The following is a 22935-nucleotide window of genomic DNA, read 5'->3' on the forward strand; positions in this document are numbered from 1 at the left end:
TGTGGTACCACAGTGGAATTTAAATGTGGTTCTTACTTTTTTAATGTGTACTCTCCTTGAACCAATGGACAGATGGTTGTTATGTCTCTTGACCCTCAAAACGGTCTTCCTGATTGCCATAACATCAGCCAGACATGTGAGCAACCTTAAGGCTTTTCTGTCCAACCTCCCCATACCACGTACTTCCCGGATAAGCTGCTGCTGAGGCCCAGAGCTTACTTTCTGCCATTTTATATCTGACAGACTGCAGCATTCCGCCGTACTTTGCTCCGCCTCACCCCTCAAAATAATTTGCACCCAGAGAACTCAGTTTAACATTAATTGCAGCAAAGAATATGAGGTTGTTGAGCAGCTCTTTATAGGGTTTCCTGGGGCAAAAAAGGGCAAGGCGATGCAGAAATCAGCCATCTCTTGATGGATTTCACTCTGCCTGAAAATTTGCTATGTATTGCCCAAGAACAAAAAGTATAGAGGTTAGCCCTAATTCCTCCTCATAACCTGGGATAAAACATAGACTCCAGGGGTCTTCCTCCTTGCTACTCTTAACACTAGCTGACTCCAATCCTCGTGAGAGGCCTTGGTGGGGTTAGGGACCATGGTGGTACTCAGGTTTCTTACACTCCAGTAAGAACTGACTGACGTTTACATTTCTCCCCTTTTGTATAGGGCATGGCCACTTTGGTTTAGGTAATCCACTGAAGCTGCCCGAGGGATTTGGTTCCCCAATCTCCCAGGATCCTCTGAACTTTGACTCTCTCCCAATATCATGCACATTAGCACACGCTTGAATATTCCATATGTGATATCATCATCAAGTCATCCACATATGGAGCACAGTATTGAACAGTGTAAAACACTGACCTGACTCCAGGATATAAATCCCCCCCAGAGGACCACAGTACCCCGCCCACAGTTCAATCAATCAATCAATCATAGCATTTGTTAAGCGCACTACATACCCGTGACGGTCTCAAGGCGCTAGGGAGGGGGATGAGGGGGGAGCTGCTACTGTTCGAAGAGCCAGGTCTTGAGGAGTCTCCTGAAGGTTAGAAGGTCTTCGGTTTGTCGGAGGCAAATGGGGAATGATCTGCCACCGGTTGGTCACTCTTCGGATGCGGGGCACGATGGCGAGGGCATGGTCTGCGGAGCGGAGTTGGCGGGCGGGGTTGTAGAGGCCGAGTCGTCTGTTGAGGTACGCTGGCCTGGTGTTGTGGAGTGCTTTGTGTGCGTGGGTGAGGAGCTTGAAGGTTATCCTCTTGTTGATGGGGAGCCAGTGCAAGTCTTTCAGGTGGGGTGTGATGTGGCTGTGGCGGGGGATGTCGAGGATTAGGCATGCAGAGGCGTTCTGGATGCGTTGGCAGAAGTTTGGCCGGGGCTTCTGCGTAGAGTGCGTTGCCGTAGTCCAGTCTACTGCTGACGAGAGCTTGGGTGAATCTCCTTCTAGTTTCGGTGGGGATCCACTTGAAGATCCTGTGAAGCATGCAGAGGATGTTGAAACAGGAGGAGAAGACCGCGTTGACCTGCTTTGTCATGGAGCGTGTGGGGTCGAGGATGACCCCTAGGTTTCGTGCATGGTTGGTGGGTATGGGGGTGTTCCTAGTGCCGTAGGCCACTGGGAGTCGTCCCAGGCTGAGGGGGTGGAGCTGAAGATGAGGATCCCGGTCTTGTCTGAGTTCAGCTTCAGTCGGCTGTCCCTCATCCAGTCGGCGACAGCCTTCATTCCTTCGTGGAGGATGGTTTTGGCGGTGTGGGGGTCCTTGGTGAGCAAGAGGATCAGCTGGGTTTCGTCGGCATAGGAGTTGATGTTTAGGTTGTGTTGTCGGGCGACTTGGGCAAGTGGTACCATGTAGACGTTGAATAGCGTTGGGCTGAGAGATGAGCCTTGGGGTATGCCGCAGATTATCTCAGTGGTTTTGGAGCAGAAGGGGGGGGGGGAGGCGGACGCTCTGGGTATTCCCGGAGCGGAAGGAGGTGGTCCAGTCCAGGGCCTTTCCTTGGATTCCGGCGTCGTGGAGGCGTGCTCTTAGTGTGCGGTGGCAGACTGTGTCGAAAGCGGCTGTCAGGTCCAGGAAGATGAGGGCAGCGGTTTCACCATTGTCTAGCATGATCCTGATGTCGTCGGTGGCGGCAATGAGGGCCGTTTCGGCGCTGTGGTTGCTGCGGAACCCGGAATGGGATGGGTCCAGGAGATGTTTTTCTCTTCGAGGAAGCTTGTTAGTTGTTTATTGACGGCCTTTTCGATGACCTTCGCCAGGAACGGGAGCAGGGAAATGGGTCGGAAGTTCTTGAGGTCCTTGGGGTCCGCCTTGGGTTTCTATAGTAGGGCGTTGATCTCTGCGTGCTTCCAGCTCCCTGGGAAGGTCGCTGTCTCGAGGGAGATGTTGATGGTTTTCCGGAGGTGGGGTGCGATGGTGCTGCTGGCTTTGTTGAAGATGTAGTGTGGGCAGGGGTCTTCCGGGGATCCGGAGTGGACGGTGTTCATGATCTTGATGGTGTTGTCGTCGTTGGTGTTGGTCCAGGCGAGCAGGTGGTTGGTGCGGGTGGTGATCGTGGGAGCGGGGGTGTTGGATGTTGCCGAGGTGATGACGATGTCGAAGCTGTCGTGGATGTCTGCGATCTTGCGATGGAAGAAGGTGGTCAGCGAGTCGCACAGGTCTTGTAATGGTGGGATGTCGTTGGTGTTGGAGCTGGGGTTGGAGAGTTCCTTCACAATGCTGAAGAGCTCTTTGCTGTTGCCTGCGTTGTTGTCTAGGCGGTCTCTGAAGGCGATCCTTTTGGCGGATCTGATGAGTTGGTGGTGCTGGCAGGTGGCGTTTCTGTGGGCTGTGTAGCTTTCCTGTGTATTTTTTGCAGGTCCATTTTTTCTCTAGTTTGCGGCAGGCTCGCTTGAAGGCCTGGAGGTCTTCGGTGAACCAGCTGGCTCTCTTGCTGGTGTGGGTGTTGGTGGGCTTCCTGAGCGGGGCGAGGGTGTTGGCGCAGTTGTTGATCCATTATCTGAGGCTGTGGGCTGCGGTGTCGGGGTCGCTCTATGGGTGGGCTGTGGGCGAGCCGGAGGTTAGCTGGTCCTCAGTGATGTTGCCCCAGCTGCGGCGAGGCATCTGCTGGGTGTGGTGGTGCATAGTGTGTTTCCAGAATATGAAGTGGATGCAGCGGTGGCCGGTCCAGTGGAGTTCGGTGGTGCGGTCGAAGACGTGGGTGCTCTCAGAGAAGATGGGGTCAAGCCGGCGGAGTGTGTTGGTGCTGTGACGAGTTGTCTGAGTCTGAGGTTGCCGAGGTTGTCGATCAGGGTGGAGGAGTTGGTATCGATGTTGTTCTCGAGGTGGAAGTTCAGGTCCCCGAGGAGGATGTAGACCGTAGAGGCGAGGGCATGTGTGTTGACGAGGTGGGTGATGGAGTTGCTGAACAGAGGTTGAGGTCCGGGGGGTCTGTAGATGAGGGTTTCTCTGAAGGTGGTGTTGGGGTCGATATGGATCTGGAAGTGCAGGTGTTTGGCGGTGCTGAGCGCGTCGTTGGTGTTGGTTGAGACTCTTCCTGTCGACAATGGTGATTCCTCCTCCTGTCCCGTTGGTGCAGTCCTTGCAAGTGATCTTGTAGCCTTCCGGGATGGCTATGGCGATGTCAGGTGCCGAGGAAGGGGTCAGCCAGGTCTCTGTCAGGAAGGCGACGTCCGGGGGCGTTGGTGTCGAGTAGGTCCCAGAGTTCGACGGCGTGTTTGCGGGCGGAGCGGGTGTTGAGCAGGATGCATCTGAGGAAGTTGGGTTCTTCTGTGGGTGGGTTGGCGGGCTGGGTGCTGGTCAAGTTGCAGTTCCGGCAGAAGGGTCCTTGAATGCGTTTTGGGATGGCCAGGCAGCAGGTGCGTGATCGACCGGTGTTGAGTGCATGGAGGTTGCTGGAGCCGTAGTGGCGGCGGGCATCGTGGCGGTTGCGGGGCCATGGGTCCTGGTGCTGGGCGCGGACGGGCGCAGACGGCCTTGCCTTTTGCGTGCCCGCTGCGCACGGCTGCTGCGCGGCCTCCATATAAGTGGGTAAGAGAGGGAGGAGCAGGTGGGAGGTGCGAGCGGGCGGCGAATGGGTGCTGAGGGGGGCCGGGCTGCCGGGGAAGGCAGTGGCGGGAAAAGCAAAACGGGGGGAGCGGGCACAGCGGATCGTGGACCTAGGGGGAGTAATATACAGCAGGCACAGGGGAGGGGAGGCAAAAACTGCGTTAGAGCAGCAGCGGTGGCACAGGGAGCAGCTGTGAGCGAGGTGGGGAGCGGCCTACCCTGAATCAGGGCTGGGACAGTTGGGACTTACAGTAAGTCCCACGCCAGCCCCATTGCCAAACCTTCCGGTGCATAACCCACTTTCCACTAGCCTCTGGCACTGCTCTCAGACACGCATCTCCACCACCTCGATGCATGATTATTAAACACCCATGCATGCACATAATTAGCACCCATTACCCCTTGAAAGATACACATGTTTTCCTTAGTGCGGGGGCAGCATGAACCATTAGCCTTAAAGTTGCATACAACTGGAGGAGATTAAAAACTTTTGCCTTGCTTCACCATATTTGGCTCTGGTGGTCAAGTTTTTTAAATTATGCGCTCACCTGGTCATCACTTGCCGGTGCACTGTCGCCATTTTTCGATGGACGAGGCTGAATGTATGTATGTATTTATATCATCCTTATAGGTACTTCATCTTTGTCTGTCCTGGAGAGGACTGCAGTTTCTAAGCCGAAATTTATCAGCACTTCCAATGGAGGAATCTTTATAATTTCCACTCAATTTACAAACACATTTTGATACGCACCAAGGATATAGAGGGCAACATTGCCATTCACATGTGTACAATCCACAGACTATCTTCATTATGGACTGTGTAAAAAGCAAAGAACACAGCCATATCTGTTTAAAACACCTGGAAGACCGAAGAAAATAACTTCCTAGTTGGCACATTTATTGTTGGGTTTTTGATATATGTTTTATGTATGTGCAGTTTGGTGCGTTGATTGTCCCTTATACATGTTTTCCTATTTGATTTATTTGTGTATGTTTAATGTGCTTTACAACATTGTATAGCCCATGTACCTAGTAGTGAACGATTATAGGCTCAACTAAACATACATTTTCAGAAACTGTGCATACAGCCCTAGTGAATAATTTATGTAAACATTGGATAACTAACGATAAAAGAATCCGTTCCCGCTTCACACCATTTTTCATTTACACAGGCATTGCTCAAGAAGCAGACTCTGGAAGGCCTGCAGACTTTGTGTGCACCAGAGTCAAATCTGTTATCAGCGCTTTAACATGCGGGTGCCTCTCCTGGATATTTGTCTGGCTACTTTGAGGCTGACACATGTTCACGAAGCCCTACTGCCTCAACAGTGAAGTCCATTGATCTATGCATTTTGCCCACTCTGTCCTGAAGGCCTTTTTGGTATGAGCCAATTCACAAACCCATAACCTGGGGGAGGTACTGCTATGGTATCTATTCACAAGGTGATGAATCTGTGGTTAGAAATATCCATCCGAAGAACAAGTTACTTCCCTTTGGTAATTCTCTTTCTAGTGGATACTCTATCTAACCGCAGATTCCTCACCAACACTCCCACCTCCCCAGTCTGTGAACTGGACTCTTTTCCATCTACAATGGTCTCAGACTAGAAATCTGCCTACTGGTCATGCTAGTTTGCCGATGAGCTCTGCGTCTGAGGGCAGGGAAAGTATAAGAAAGCAACTGACTTCAGCGCACATGTGGGGTTTATATGTAGCTCCTTTTTTCACTTCTGGAGTGAGATGGCAGTGGTGCGGAGCTGCCCAATGCCACTTACCGGCATGCAGGAGTACTGCTTTAAAGTTTCAGTATCCATTCTGATGCCGGAGGAATATTCACACGGTGAAGAATCTGCAGTTAAATAGAGTATGCACCAGAAAGAGCATTACCGAAGGTAAGAAACTTGTTCATCTCAATCAATTACTTTGTAGCATGTTAATCAACCTTTTTCTAAGCAGCCAGTAGAGGGAGAATTTTAAGTGTGCTGCTTTAGAATTTATTCTAAGGAACTAAGAAAAACATCTTTGAAGACATTTATAAACATATTCTTTAATGTCTAGATATGAAGAAATTGGAGTATATAGTACATGTAAGATTCATCTTGACTTAAAATATGGAATGTTTGTGTTTTGCCAATCTTTTCATGTATTTCTGATCTTTCTCGTTTTGTATAGGGAAAGAATGGGTTCTGATATCTTGATAGAGACTGCAAGAAATCCTAAGTGTCCAAAGGTAAATACAGATTGACTTTGCCATTCATGTGTCTACTAACATCTTTAAAGCTAGACATTGCCTTTTAGGCAGGTAGAAGAGCCAGATGTACAGCACATTAAGAAACTGGCACCAGCTCTTTATGCTCTAGCCCAAAAATATTTTAAGATTTCTCCTTGCCCCTGAAATGCTTAATTGCTTTCCTTCAAATTTATAGTGAGACTCAATAAAGAATTATTCTTTGTTGCTAGCCCCAAGATACAATGTACAGAATGAAACACTTAGTAATTTGCTTTTTTGCTGCATGCTTTGTGCAGGCCGGCCCCACTTCGTGATCTTGCTCTCTCCCACTCTCACGTACTTTAACACATGCTTGAATATTCCATATGTGACATCATCATCAACTCATCCATATATGGAACACAGTATTGACCAGTGTAAAACACAGGTGCATCCTGGGATACCCTGGAAAGTAAAGTAGAAGATTGAGAGGAAGTTTAGGGCAAACATGGGGACTCATTCCGCAGGTAATAGAGGGGTAGATCTCAGGCAGCACAAAATATACATCAAACCAGAAACAAGCCATAGTATAACCCAGTCACCTGAATACAAACATCTGTTACTTTAACTACACAAAGAGATAATTAATTCCAGTTCCTAAGATGAGCAAGAAGCGTCCTTCTGACCTTGCACTTCCACACCTCCGTCAAAAGAAGTACTAGTTCATACTTATATGGTACTGTAAGAGTTAGAGCAGGGTAAGAAAGATGGCAAAAGTGAGGATCATGGCAAGCATTACCACCAGTTGTATCCTGCTGAGGGTGATCAGTTAGCATTTTCTCCTCTCAAAGCTTCACTAACAAATACATCTTTATCCTATTACTCTGTGATATGGCGAACTCCCTTTTATCACGGGGTTATTGTGTAAGTGGAGTAAGAGTATCATGAACTCATCATAGACACTTTATCACACACAAAAATATAAAGCAGCACCTTCATCTGCTTAAAAAGTGTGAAAGGCACACAAAAGAACTTTAAAAACCCTGTCAAAACTAAAATAATTACTGCTGAGTGAAACAAAAGATTGACATGCCCAGTAACACCCAGTACCTTTAAAGGGCAATGCTACCCTATTTTCCATTGTAGTGTACCAGCGAAGAAACCGGCATCCATAAAAAAAAGTGGGATGGCCTGCTTCCAGGCAAGTAGAGCAAAAAGAATATGAGAATTAATAGCAGTGAACAGGTGTATTTTCCGCTGTTCAGCTTTGCTCTGTCCCAGTAATAGATAGCAGTGGGAGAAGATGAAGTAACTCCTTCAATATATTCCTGAGCCAAATCATTAGGAAGAAAAAGCAATAAAGAACATTTGTAATGCAGGAATAGTCTCTGCACTAGAAACAGCAGACCCTTCTTTTAGATAAATGAATGCAAGCATACCACTCCGCAGGCAAGCCTGGCTCATGATTCCAGGATGTCGGCCTGAGGTACACCACTAACTTATAAGCATGCATTTCTAACTGGGAAATATCTCTTAGGACCTAAAGTGAAGGAACTGTTGGAGAAGATTAGGAAATGTTCAGGTAATGTTAAATCTATGGGAGTAGTACAATAATAATGCCAATACTACAAACAGACTCCAACACTTAGGCCAGCATCAGAGTAAAGGCAACCATACTAATTAATTCAGACATATCAACCAGCACCAGCTGCAGTTTAGTGATATTTGAGTAAACACCTGATCTATAATCAGAAGCCCTCAACGGAGAGGGGCATTGATCTCCAAACAGTGACTCTGTCCACATTCTACCATTTACACATGACCTGTTAAAAAAGACTTTGGATCCGTGGGTACAACCCACAGAAGAGGAAGTATATTGCATTGAGTTTCACCAACTACAAATACGTTATCAACCAAAAAAGGACAAGACTGTCGGAGACCATCTACCATTGCTTTTGGAAGAGGTTGTTACACTATTGGAAGATGAGGCAGTAGAGGAGGTAACACTTTCAAAAAGGGGCCCAAGGGTATATTCGGTAAACTACCTAATTTCTAGAAAGGGCTGTAAATTACAGCTGATCTGAATATATACCTCCTCAAAACAATACATTTCAAAACTACAACACTTTCAGAAATCATTCCATTATCACAAGAGTAAGACTTCATGACAGTGCTGGATTTGAAGGATGCACATTTTCAGACCCCAGTGCATCCAAAGCATCTCCAGTATCTAAGGTTGTAATCAGTGACAAACTTTATCAGTTCCCTTTGTGCTCCTATTCAGTCTAAATTCAACTAAAGGAATTTCACAAAATCTTTTGCCTTCGATGACAGCCCATTAAAGTTGTCAAACTATTCATATGGTTGTAAAACACGGAACATTGAAACAATGTCAAACTCCAGCTTAGTTGAGCTTTTAGGTACTGCCCAGCATGGGGCTTTGTTTAGTGTGCAAAAATCCCATTATCAACGCCAAACTTTCTTGGGTTCACACCAGTTGTGGCTCCTCTGCTAAGGTGGAGGAGCGTCGCCCCACTGCTCGTAGAGCAGTGAAAGTTGGGAAAAATAAAATGGTAATAACTAAACATTTGAAAAACAAATAGGAGAGATAGGACTCCAAGACAGCCATCTGTGTCCCAGTTAATATATTGAAAAACAAAAGAAGACGGCCAGGAACAAAGTGTTGTCTGACAAATTGTGAAGTAATAGCACCTCTAAGGTTTGTTAATAAAACCCTCACACACCAACCTGGTTGGTGTCATGCTTCATCATCGGGTTCCAGCCAGACGGCCGAATGCCACCTGGCTGTGCTTCAACACCTGAATACAGTGGAGCAGGTTTTTATGAGGTGATGTGATGTGTGACTAAGTGTGTGAATCTATCGTTAAAAATACCTCCAGAATACTACCAGTTTATTTATTCTTGGAGATCTGTCGGCACGTTTCAGCCCTTAGAAAAATATCGGGCTTTCTTCAGGACCTCTCTAAATGTGTATAATAAAGTGAAAATAAAGTGAGTGATAGAAAATTATCACGTGGGTTGCATATTTTACATTCACGCTAAGGAAAGTGTCATGCAGAGAGGACCGCCCTTTTTGTAGTCCTCTCAAAAACGTAAGTTACCTGTAAAGGAAAATATTTTAAGATTTCTCCTTGCCCCTGAAATGCTTAATTGCTTTCCTTCAAATTTATAGTGAGACTCAATAAAGAATTATTCTTTGTTGCTAGCCCCAAGATACAATGTACAGAATGAAACACTTAGTAATTTGCTTTTTTGCTGCATGCTTTGTGCAGGCCGGCCCCACTTCGTGATCTTGCTCTCTCCCACTCTCACGTACTTTAACACATGCTTGAATATTCCATATGTGACATCATCATCAACTCATCCATATATGGAACACAGTATTGACCAGTGTAAAACACAGGTGCATCCTGGGATACCCTGGAAAGTAAAGTAGAAGATTGAGAGGAAGTTTAGGGCAAACATGGGGACTCATTCCGCAGGTAATAGAGTAACTAGTGATCTGTCGGCACGTTTCAGCCCTTAGAAAAATATCGGGCTTTCTTCAGGACCTCTCAAAATGTGTATAATAAAGTGAAAATAAAGTGAGTGATAGAAAATTATCACGTGGGTTGCATATTTTACATTCACGCTAAGGAAAGTGTCATGCAGAGAGGACCGCCCTTTTTGTAGTCCTCTCAAAAACGTAAGTTACCTGTAAAGGAAAATCACATCACTAGGTTTTGTTGTTGCTTGGTCCCGCCCGTTATTCCATGGACTTGCTTCTGGTTTGTGCTCCCACTCGTGTATCGTCTTCCCAGTGTACCTGGACTTGTCTTCTTTGTTTCCCTCTTCCTCTCCGGCCATTCCCTAAAAAAGGGAACCTTTGGTTCAGGTTGGCGAATGGGATATGTGGAGGTTGGAAGGGTGGAAGGGTGGGGTCTATCCATACATCATTTGTAGTGGCATTTGGTATTGGGGGAAGGGCATTTGGTTGGTCGGCTGTCCCTGATTCCAGCCCTGTTGCCATTTATTTATTCTCCCTCTCCCTCTTGTTCTATGTGAGCCGCTCCCTGTACTGGACCCGCTGCTATTGGAGGCAGTTTCATCAGAGCTGTTGGTCTGGTCTCGGTTATTTTTTGGTACAAAATCTGGTTCTGAGTACGGGTATACTTTGGCGGAGGAAAATTTCTTAAGATCTTTTTGGAAGTTTTGAAACTTGGATTGTGTCAAGTTTTCTTTGTACTCATGTATTTCTTTATTTACCTCATCAAAGTACTTAGCACCACTTATCATTCACCAGTACTGTCGATATCCACAGCGTGACCGACAATGTACACTGGATATCACTAGCCAGCACTGGCGATATATAGGCATAAGTACAGCCTACACTGGAGACATCTATCTAATGCCAGTAATCCACACTGTATTTTCCTTTACAGGTAACTTACGTTTTTGAGAGGACTACAAAACGGGCGGTCCTCTCTGCATGACACATTCCTTAGCGTGAATGTAAAATATGCAACCCACGTGATAATTTTTTATCACTCACTTTATTTTCACTTTATTATACACATTTTGAGAGGTCCTGAAGCAAGCCTGATATTTTTCCAAGGGCTGAAACATGTCGACCACCTGATGATATAAACAGCTACACATAGTGACTGTAACAAATCATCCACTCTCTTGTAATTTTAATCATACCCCAGATCTCCAAGAATAAATAAACTGGTAGCATTCTGGAGGTATTTTTAACGATAGATTCACACACTTAGTCACACATCACATCACATCACCTCAAAAAAACCTGCTCCACTGTATTCAGGTGTTGAAGCACAGCCAGGTTGCATTCGGCCGCCTGGCTGGAACCCGATGATGAAGCATGACACCAACCAGGTTGGTGTGTGAGGGTTTTATTAACAAACCTTAGAGGTGCTATTACTTCACAATTTGTCAGACAACACTTTGTTCCTGGCCGTCTTCGTTTGTTTTTCAATAACTAAACATTATTATTATTATTTAATTTTTTGTTGCTGTGGGGCTGGATTAGGGCAGAACTGGTGGCTCGGGGAGGAGGAGTAGACTATGCACACTTACTGCACATTACTGTTTGTCTGGTCGTTTTGGCCGGCCAAGGAGCCATGCACACTCTGTATATTCCTCAACAGGCTGTAATGGGCAGCCTGGTAGGGAATATGCACAGGCTCCCTGCCCCAATATGAGCTCCAATCCATGCTGCTCGGACCAATCACAAAGCTGAATTGCAGCTTTGTGATTGGGTCTGGGGAGCCTGGGTGCTTCCTGCATCTTCTTCCGGACCAGAGTCAGGAAGAGCAGAGAAGCGGAGGAGAGATGCAACAAGTGGAAAAGGTAAGTGTGTTTAAAAAAAATATTTTCACCCCCCCCCTCCGCCCCACCACCTCCATTCCCTACTAGTTGTTACTGGTCCACACTCCATGTTGGCAAACGCATATGCAGCAAAAGAAACAGATTTGGGATGTCAGGCATTGTTTCCCCTTTACCAGATGTTCCATTGTCTGTCAGCGAGGAAGGTGATGACATTTTTGGAAATGATGGCATCATGGAACCAAAAGCATGTATATAATTGTGCCCACTTCTGGAAAATCTAGAACATCATTCACAAGGGACAGTCATCACAGATGCCTCACTCCTGGACTAGGGAGGCGCACACGAAGAAATGACCAGTTATTGCATCTAACAAAAAATAAGACTTTCAGTGCATCAGTGTCTTGGAGCTGCAGGCAGTTAAGTTAGCACTCAAAGTGATTCAGAGATTGTACATGAATCTGAGAAAAAGAATTAACCTGTTGAACTCCGTTCTGATAAGACTTTTTCCCTGAATCGTTTTCCTCATAATGTAAAAATATATATATTTTGTTTATACTTAAAATACTACTACTACTTTTTATCGGGGTCATGCAAGCAGTTGCAACATTTTTATCCCCCAGTAGATATACTCATTAGCTCCCTCTCTCCGATCACAGAGTGATAATAGTCACTACTTAAGAAAGAACAAGGTCTTCATTATTGACTGTCAACTCAGCTCTTTTTCAAGGCTTTGAGATTCATTGAGAGAACCTCAATGTCCGGCAGCAAACCAACTAATTAGTTACTGTCAAGTTCCGGTTCCGTTTTAAGTCTATGAACATTTTGGGGGTGAAATGTGTACCGATACTTTTTATAAATAGTCCTTATTGTAAGTTCAACGTTATTTCCTCCATCGCCATCAGAGAATTTAAGGCCATTGTATTGCGTTTGGAGGAGATGCCTTTTTCCATTTAAGAGCTATGTCTTGCGTACTTGCTAGAAGCATACAGTTGATTACTGCCCAGTCACTCCTCGTCATTCCCTTCCATCCATCTGGCTTTATGCCCAAGACTTTCACCATAGGATCTTCAACTAGCGTAAATCCGATAACTCCTTTAATAGGACTCAGCCCTTCTTTCAATGAAACTTGTAGGACTGGCATGAATAGCTGATGTGAATAGAGAACACATTGTTCCTACATCCCCTCCAACATTTGCAGTCTGTCTGTAGCAGTTGTCGTTTATACTTTTGTGGGGCCATGTACCAATTGTACATTATTATATATCATTCTTCCCTAACTTCGGCACTACAAACAAGAATAGGAATATCTCACCATAGTTTCTGCCAGTCTTCTGATTCTATTGCACTTGCAAGATCTCTCTCCACAGATTTGAGAGCCCCTTAAATCTTGGAGATCCGACTTTTAGTAGAATCATAGTTTGAGAAATCTTTCTCAAATGTGGCGAGATTTCTAGTCCTTACTTTTTTGTTGATGGGATGAAGAGCCAGTGGCGCATTTGTACATATTGTAACCTTTCTTCTTCAGCCTCTTTCAACTCTATTTAACGGTAAACATCTTTCACCACACATTCGAGACAGTGCATGCCATTGCAACGCGGTTGTTAAAATGACCGCGTTGTTACAACGCATACCATTACAATGCAAGTCAGAACAACTTCTTGCATTGGGGGCAGGAGGAGTTGGATTTTTGGATTTAAAATCCAACACCTTCCCTGCTGTTGCACAGACTGGAGTTGGAATAGTAAATTATACTATTCCAACATCCAGCGCCCCCTACAGCAAGTTGTCGATCCGACCTGCGTTCTAAAGGTATGCGATGTAACAACTTGGTCGTTATAACAACCGCGTGGTATTGGCATGCGTTCTAAACGCATGCGGACTATTGTGACATATTCCTATTTAATGGGTCCCAAGGATTTTATTATTTGATTAGTGAAAAGATTTCTTAGTACTCTAGCCTTCCCTTGATGCCACTTTTCAAAATGGGTTCCTTCAGATTCTGAATTGAAGTCTGAATTATTATGCAGGAGTGTAAACAGGGAAGGAAATGTAGTGGTAGTCTGGCCTGTAGTTAGGTTGTCGTGTATCTCCATGAATGGATGTGTGATATCCACGACTTATGCCACTTTAGGTCTTTGTTGTTTTTCAGCCAGATTACAGCACACATTGCCCTCCCTGGTAATGCCAGTTCAGCATGTAGCAAAAGTTTGTCTGTGTAGCTTAGTGACCACTCAAAAATCACCCTCAGTTGGGAGGCGCAGTAATACTTATTTATGTGAGGCATACCCATTTCTTCTATGCTTCTAGCCCACTGGAGAAAGGCTCTAGACAGATGATGATGCAATAGTTCCATACAAATATGTTGACTACTTTTGTATGTCCCTCATATTCTGTTTCGGGATCTTTACCACTAATGCCCGAAAAGCAATATAATATGTGGAGAATATTAATTTTTAGGTCTCGCCTAGCGTTGCAGCTCGCATGCGCTGCTCGCTTTGTGAGGGCTATTGTGATCGAGGAGATTTCAGAAGGGGACTTGAAGCCCCTCCCATCATTTTTTTGGCTGGCGTCATCCTTTATGCTAAACGTTGGTTTCCCATTGAAAAGGAGGCTTCTTTGTTTCTGCCCTGTCTCCTTTTCGACCAGCCCATCCGGACTGCATCGTCTGCTTGACTATCGTCAAGAGGGCATTTCTTATCTTTAGGGGGCATGTAGTGACGCATCATGTTTTCGAAGTCTTGGAATGCCGACAGCTTGTTTAAGTCAAGTCAAGCATACTGTCTGGCAGTGACCATCTTCCTTATTAGTGGCGTACAACAATCCCGGAAGTAACCACTCTGGGACTTGTCCTACCGCCGTCTCAAGTGTGTATTTCTAAAGTCCCTTAAATTGCTGTGAATTGCACTTCTGCCTCTCGACATCTCGCAATTAGGAGTGCCGTAAGGACGTGTCTCTCCCCGACTGCTGTTAGTACAAGCAGTGTTCTCTGTGCACGCGCCCTGCTCACCCGCCCCTGGGACATCTTGTGATTGGCTGAGAAGTTGGCAGCGCTCTAGAACCCTGTGTGTCCCACGAGCAGATGATGCAGCTGCTCTGCAGCAGTGCAGACACAGGAGCGGGAGGCGCACAAGTCGTCCGGCACGGGGAGCGACCGGTGACAGCCACTTCCTGAGCCAGCAGCCCCGCATTATGGGAGGCATCTAGAGCCAGAAAGCAGAAAGAACCCAGAGCACCTAGCAGCCCCCTTAGGCAGTCGGTGAAGAGGGGCAGCAGCAAAAGTGTGAGTAAAAACACACGGGTCAGCGTGGGATGGCAGTGTGCATTTATTGCTGAGAGAAGTGCCCGCTCTCTTCACGGAGCGTTGCCTGCAGTGCAGGGAGCAGTGCTCATTCACGGTAGGCAACCTTCGCTACAAGAAGCAATGCCGTTAACTGTGCAGTCGTGTGTCTACTTGCTTTAGGAAATAATTCCAAATCACTACTGCTGGCAGTCCACCTGCATGGATGTGTAGTCTGTAAATGCACCTCCTGGTCCAGTGCCGATTCACTCCTGGGACGGTTTTATTTCACTAAAGAAAATACTAGCCATGCAGTGGAGAGCCTAGTGTTCCTTCACAACAAGGGGCAGTGTCCGTTCACTACAAGGGGAAGTGTGAATCTGTGTAGGTGTAGTTCCAAAGTTACTGTATGCAGTGTCCTAAATATTTGACATAATACGGAAGATTGACTTATACGGCCAGAAGGTCCCTGTTCTGCGTCGTTGTGGTGCCAGAGAATTGTTTATACAGTTCCAAAGAACATTAGCGCAGTGCCAGAAATGTGTTTCAGTGCCAGGGGATTTCTGTGCTGTTTGCAGAGGTTTCAGCCAGGTACTCTGTCAGAGGCAGCTAGGTGTTTTCAGCATAACGCTTTATATTGCGTACAGAACTTCGCAGTTTTTATGTGAAGTGTCAAAAATATTTTTCAGTGAATACAGAATCCCGTTTGTACACAGAGAATAAAGAGTGACTTGTAGATGCTATCGAGGTACAACAACACAGCCAACGCTGTTGGTGCATTTCAGATATCCAAAATTGATGCATATCACTTTGTAACTTTTTACAGCAACATATGTTGTATGTTCTTGTTCGTATGTTGCCTTTTTCATCTTTCTATGGCCCACTACAGTTGTTTAACAGAGTGGTCCGGTGGTATGCTCACTACCTCTTCTTGTTTTCTCTGCCATTCTCCTCATTCTTTGTCTATAGGAGCATGTCATCACCCCGAGCAACACATGCACATCTTCAGTTGTGCTGCAAACGTGTAATCACATAGTGCAACACCTTGGTTTAAGGCTTCTCCTGAGCCAGACATAGCTGGAGCCCTGAGCGTCGCTGCCATTACCTGACTGCACTGAATAAGCACTGCATTTACAACCTTACAGGTCGAAGTGCAAAGAAGTCAGCAGGAGCGCAGGGGCTGGAGTAAAAGGTGAGGGTGTTATTTGGGGTGATGACTATTTTGCTTTACAACACCTGTTCTGTTGCACCATATGCCCTTCACACGCATGTATCTGTAGACATCTGTAAACATCAGTAAAAACTGAAAACTGGGAACCTTACTTATGTTATAACAAACAAGGGGATACTGCGGTTACTGTATACAATCCGCACTATTCACATTGCAAAAAACAATGCCTTTTTTTTGTTGCCACTGTAAATGAGAATGCCTCTTATTTAAGTTTTAAAAATGAAAACAAAAATAAAAGGCATTGTTATTTGCGATGTGAATAGCTCAAACTCGCGTAAATGCTAGACCTATTCCATTGATATGAAATACCGCCGGTGCACAAACGATGTCTGCTTTCAGGTGAAGTTGCTGTCCATTCAATATTCTAAGGTGCTTTTATCTGCGCCAGTCGGGGTGTTTGCTCTTTGACCTAATATATCTAAAGCGCCCTTTCTGTTAGTATAGAAAGTGAGGTTCTTTGGATTTTTTAAGCTATTAGTATTGTAAATAGCAATGCCTTGTATTTATGTTTTGAAACCCAAAACATACATCGAAGGCATTGTCATGTACAATGTCAATAGCTCAAAATCGTGTGAATGTGAGACCTGTTGCATTGCAAATTCTTGTTAATGTAGTGCTCCTTCCCGACCACAATTTAAATAGGGCTATCCACCTTTGTAGATCTTTTTTTTATTTCTCCCCCAAGACCAGAAATGTTCCCTACATACTAGCCATGCACTGTTGGTGTTATTTTGGTGCATACATGAAGACAATTGCTACCTCCCTTCCTGTTAAGAGGCCTTCCAGTAACATATATCTACCCTTTTGGTAGTCTACAAAAGAGTCTGTATTCGTAAAGAAAAGAGATTTATGTATGGGAATTAGAACCAACAACCCTTTTCCTCTTGTCTTAGGCAAATACTTGTTTTGTATGTATTATTTGAGACAATAGTCTAGTGTTTTCCGATAGTAGGGTGGTTTCCTGCAAACATATGCTGGGAACTCTTGCAGTGTGGCTGTCCATATTTTGTGTTCTTTAATAAGGGAGTTTAGTCCCCTAAAATGTAATGTTGCAAATTGCGCTATTGTTTTTTTAGTGTTTTGTTATGTGCCCTTGTGTTTGTGTATTTTACCGCCTGCCAAACAACTTACATGACCTCTTCCTCCCTATGTCAGTTATAGCTACTGGTGATTGGGACCCCAAAATGCTCTTATGTTCCCATCAATAAACATGCATTTCAACCAACATTTCCCCTGTATGAACATCCCCTGAGCACTTGGCTTAGTAATATTACTCCAAGTAAGCGAAGCTGTCACCTTTGATTAATCCAACCCCCTTCCCACCCTCATCCCCTGTAATTTCCTACATAACTCTTAACAGACATGCCTTGTTAGTTAACTGTTGTTTAGCTGCATTTTCAAGTTCTTGGTAAGCTCTTGATGAAGCCCAGCAGCTAGATTGTTAATGTCTGCTTCCTCCCTCTCTACCACTCCCATTGCCTTTGGTTCACTCACATTTATTGTTGACTGGTGATGCTCCTCTATTGTTGTCTTGTCCATCTTCTTGTCTTGCTTTTTCTATTGTCTCAGAACCGCTTTTCCTCTTTCTGCTGTTTTTTTGTTCTTGTTTTCTCTGGCAAAGTGAAAACCAGTGTGAAGAGTAACGCCCATCTTTATTTATTTTTGTCTATATTTTAATATTTCATGTGCATTTTCTCTCCTTGCCATTCTCATGTTGAGGATAGTTTGTGAGGCATCTTTATAGATATTCATCATGCGCTCATCGAACTCTGTGGTATGTGCATCTCCCCACTTCTAATATATTGTGGTTAATTCTTGAGGGTGTAAGCTTGGCCACTATATCTCTTGGTTTTACTCCAGATTCTGGATGGTATGACTCCACTTTGTGGGCACATACCATAGCTATATCCACTGTTGGGTCAGCCTTATGACGTTCTTTCCCCAAACTTTTTGCCTGCTTACCTCCTCTCTTTGCTCATTCTTATGTTGGCCTTAGGACTCTAAGCACTTTACCACTGCTGACCAGTGCTAAAGTGCATGAGCTTCTCCCCTAAAACATGGTAACATTGGCTTATCCACAATGGCGATAATTAATTTATCTGTTAGTCCCTAGTAGAGTGCACTACCTGTGCCCCGTGCCTGTAAATTAAATGCTACTAGTGGGACTGTAGCACTGATTATGCCTCCCACACAAGCAGCCATTTAAATCTCTCACGCCTGCCACTGCAGAGCCTGTATTTGTTGCTTTACTGCCATGCCAACTTACCATTTAAACCTTCTTGCCAAGCCTTAAACCCCTCTTTTTCTACACATGTCACCCCTAAGGTAGGCCCTGGGTAGCTCATAGTGCTGGGTGCTGTGTAAAGTTTTGCATGTCCTTTTAGTGAAAAATACCTATATTAGTTTTTCACTACTGTGAGGTACTTAAGTGGGATGATGTTCCTCTGCTCCAATGGAGGAGCCGCCCCTGCTGGTAGCCAATTCACGTCTGGGGTAGGTGACAGCTGGACTTTGTGCATCTCATCTCGACAGCCACACACAAAGAAAGTTTAGGTGTGTCTGAGTGCCCATCTGCGTCCCAATGGCTAATCCTGGGCAGGATGGGAGTGAGGAGCTGACACACCTGAATGGGCATTGTCCTGTCCCCACAGAAAAGGCTGATCACGCCCCTTTAGTAAGTCTGGAGCTAGGAAGAAAGACCTCTGTGTACTTTAAAGACCGTTCTTTGAAGTCACTCCCACTTCAAAGACACAACTGGGTTAAAATATTGGGTCTCTGACCCCACCAAATCACACTTCTGGACCTGCAAAGAACCTCTGTCAGAAGAACTGCTGTGCTGATACAAGGACTGTCAGTCACTCTGCTGGATTTCTGCTCTGGAGGAACTGGTTATAAGCTGTGCTGCCCTGCTGGCCTCTGACGCTGCTGAAGGAGAGCTGGAGTCTTCCTTGAACGCAAAGTGATCTCCAAGGGCTTGTTGGCTTGCCTCCTGTTGCTTGAGACTCAGGGATATCAAAGTCTCACCACCAGCTCACATGCCTGGTCCATTGGAAGCGAACTAAGATGGTTGCTCCAGTCAAACCAACGCATGTTCTGACTGCGGGAAGCAGAACTGATGCATCTTTGCTGTTGTCGGTGCGGAATCAGTGCATTAAACCCAGAACCGCTGCATTGCATCTATCGCCTTCACTGCAAGGAGAAGATCGACGCATCACCATTTCAGAATGGATTAACCCGGCTCATCACCTTTGGAACCGCCGTACTGGAAACCAGCGCTTTGCTTACCAGACTTGATATATCGCTGCAGTTGCATGGAGTAATCCGACTCAATAACCCACTGCATGGGGATCATTGACACAATACATGCTGCAACAAGTATTAAGGTACTTTTGCTCAGTCTGCCCTGCCTGTGTCCTGTAGCCAGTCTGCACTCTATCGCCTGCGACCTGAACTCTTGACTGTGTTGCGAACAATTAACTCCTTGACTGATATTTATTTATAAGCACAACTTTTTCTTTTAATCTTTAACAGTTCATATCTCGACTTCTACTGATAAGATTTTTATCATTTTGGACTTGTTTTAGTTATAAAATCATAATCTGCTTTTCTAAACTGGTGTGGAGTATTTTTCTAGTGTTTTCACTGTTAATGTTTGAAGTGTTGCACAAATACTTTACACAGGGCCTCCTAAATGAAGCCTGCCTGCTCTGTGCCAAGCTACCAGAGGTTGAGCACAGGTTAATTTAATTTGCATATCTGGCTTACTCTGACTAGGATTGTGATTCCTGCTTGGACAGGATGCATAGCACTGCCAAAAAGAAACCCAATTTCTAACACTCACCTAATAGATTTCCCCCAGGATGTATTTGAACAATTGGCTTTAGAAATTACTACTATCCATTTCCTCCATTGATTCTCTAGTGCTTTGAATCCTTATGTTATCCTTTCACAATCTATCCTCTAGGTCATACATTTGTCCTGATCATCTTTTAATTGCTTGGTGAGATCGGCCACTCTTGTGTTTTTCTCCTCAGTCACACTCTGCAGCTGACATTTTAAATATTCACGATTCCAGTTACACACTCCGCTTTGGTAGGGGAGTGCCTCCTATTCTTTTCTTCTTCTGAGCCATTCTTCACTATTGAAAGTGTCAATTCCACCCTAAACATAGCAATCCACAGTCACAGCTGTAGAACTGGCTTTTAGACTCCAATATGAGGTGCTTAAAAACCTGCACTCTCACTTTTCCTCTGTACACAAAGGTTCTCCAGCCAGCCTGCTATGTGAAGTCTTATGTAAGCTGTGCAGAAAATGAGAATGTGAAGTAAGAATCACTAAACTTAAGTCTAATGCATTAGGCCCTAATGATTAATCTTCACTTTAATTTTGACTTCCACTTTATAATTACTATACCTACATACAAAATTATAGTTATTTTTTACATCCCATTTGACTTCTACTGTGACAAATGCCCAGCATTATTGCCATTGTGTGTTCTTTTGGCGGGAAAACCGCTTCGATTTAAGTGTTCAAGGATCTCATAAGCACCTGCTAGGGAAATGCCGTGTTTGGAATGACAGGCTTGAATCGCCGTCTCGGCTTTCCACAATGTTATGTTCTAATTCGAGTTTCCTGCGGGAGGAGGCAGGCAGGCATCCCAGGCATTGCTAAAGTGTGTTACCGGGGACGGTATGTAATGCTCTGCAATTTTACCACTCCCCACTGTTTGGGCACTGCGGATGCCCGACTAGCTCTGTCGTACCTTAACTATTTTTAAAAACAACACTCAGAATCAAAAGATTAAGAAAGTACAAAGCGCGTCTGTTTTGAATACATACTTTGGCAGTAGTTAATGTTTGTTGGTCTTGAAATGGCCGAGCCCCTTTCAAAATATCTTTACACAAAGAAGCGTAGCCCACGGAAGCATGTATTGGGCTCCATCATTTTGTCATGCATGGCATAGTCTAGATTATTAACTTTCATTCATGCTTATTCCACGGCCCGGTACAGTTTAATTAGACGTATTTTACCCTTTTCCAACTCGCACCTGCTACGAGCAGAGGGCAAGACCTAATCAGAAAGCCTGAAGAAATGATTTATGTCTGCAAATGCTGACATTCAGGTCTGCAGTTTTCCCTCGTGGCATGTGTCATTAGGGAAGCTTTCAATTTGCTCTGAAACAATACCAGACCGGAGTGCCTTTGTGAGTGTTTATGGAAAACATGGCCATTGAAACATACATCAGATCGGGGAGGGGGGGGGGGCTGGGGGGGGTTGGACAAACACCCTTCAGGCGCCAGAAAACAGAACAGAGGGTTTGGATTTAACAGTATTAATTAACCAAAGCTTTTATTACCACGCGCTCGCTTTTTGTTCTCTTTACACCACTTTGGTCCTGTGACAAGTATTGTGTTTCGTTCTCGCACAAAACAATTTTAAATCAAGCAGCTGAGGAAAGAAAGCCTCATAATTGTAAATTTGTGGTACATTGTATTCATTTTGTGCATTATACTAAACGCTCAATTGAAACACACTTCGATGTGCTCATTACCTAAACAAACTGAAGTGAAGTGAACACGCTCTTGGGAGCCCTTGCTTTTCCCCGCCTCTGGTTTCCGTGCTATTCCGTCATTGCGGCTTACAGACGAGTTGTTGCTTTAGTTTTTTCTTTCCATTGAGTGGAGCCGACTGCTCTATTGAAGGATTTAAACTAATCTACTTGCAAAAATTGCTTAAGAACTAGGCTGAGTGTGATGTCTCCCTGAGCCCGCCAGCGTTAAATGGGGACCCCAGACAGAGCCTGCTGTTCATTGGTGCAGACACTGCCCCGGAAGAAGTGCACAGCTCTCGGGCTGTATGATCATGGCCTCTGCATGTTAGTGCGATTTGTCCATGCATGAGTCTGAACAGTAATACCAATTCAAACCTCTACCTTCTGCTGCACAAGGTTTGAACGCTGCTGTTGTTCCACGTTTGCCCTCCACCCGTATCTCGTCGTCAGCTATTTACTTTTTCTTACAGCCGCCATGCATGTAGATGGCTACATTGTCATGGAAGAGATGCCATGTTTTTGCCTGTTCATGCTCATGGGCTTCACTGTCGCAGATACATGTTTTCACAAAACCTGACATCCCTGCTCTTAATTCCTGCCACATTTTCTGCAGATTAGTCAAGCCACACCTAAGTTATAAGCAAATTAAAATGTGTGCTGGTTCATCATACGTTGCTAGTGTTATTTACAAGTGAACACCTTTTTGTCCCTGCACCCTTTTTAAATGGCCTGCCTTGATGGAACTGCACAAACTTACAAATATCAAGCAAAGGCTAAACAGGCCAAGTCTGCCAAATTTAATTCAGATTTGTGAAACAGTGGCAAGGTTATTTATAATGCAAAATACTTTTTTGTGTCCTTTAACAAGAGTGGCTGACCGGCAAGGAGAGACCCGAGTAGCGATTCTCCCTTCATGTTTTCACGTCTTAAGCAGCCTGGAAAAAAGAAAGATGGCAGGTTCAATCGGGGATAGATAGTGAACAAGGACTTGACAAGTAAGCCAGTGATAGAGAAGAGAGACTAAGGAGAGAAAAGAAGGCCGAATTCATACAGATAAAAACAGAGGAAATACTACTGTATCTTTGGCAGAAAGAAACCGAGGGAGCTAGAACGGGGAAGATGGTTTTGCAAAAGAGGAAGTGGATCCCTGCAGAGACCAGAGGACAATAACATCTGCAGCAGCCAGAACTGGAGAGAGTGGCACCACCTCACAATCAGAAAGGCAGCCTGGACAACAATGTTGACTAAGATGAATCAGAGGACGGGTGGAGTCCA

At 45.0% G+C, this 22935-nt stretch overlaps 1 protein-coding gene across 2 annotated transcripts in view; it reads left to right on the forward strand.

Annotated features, from left to right (window-relative positions):
• Positions 1-22935, forward strand: part of PNPLA8 (patatin like domain 8, phospholipase A2) — a 295777-nt gene that overhangs the window by 171210 nt on the left and 101632 nt on the right. For both annotated transcript variants that reach the window (XM_086919430.1, XM_086919428.1), the window contains one exon: positions 6216-6273. In XM_086919430.1, coding sequence (XP_086775556.1) covers positions 6216-6273 — 58 coding nt within the window. The remainder of the gene's footprint in view (positions 1-6215; positions 6274-22935) is intronic.

The sequence above is a fragment of the Lissotriton vulgaris genome, chromosome 1_1 (genome assembly GCF_964263255.1).
Source record: "Lissotriton vulgaris chromosome 1_1, aLisVul1.2, whole genome shotgun sequence".
Taxonomy (NCBI): domain Eukaryota; kingdom Metazoa; phylum Chordata; class Amphibia; order Caudata; family Salamandridae; genus Lissotriton; species Lissotriton vulgaris.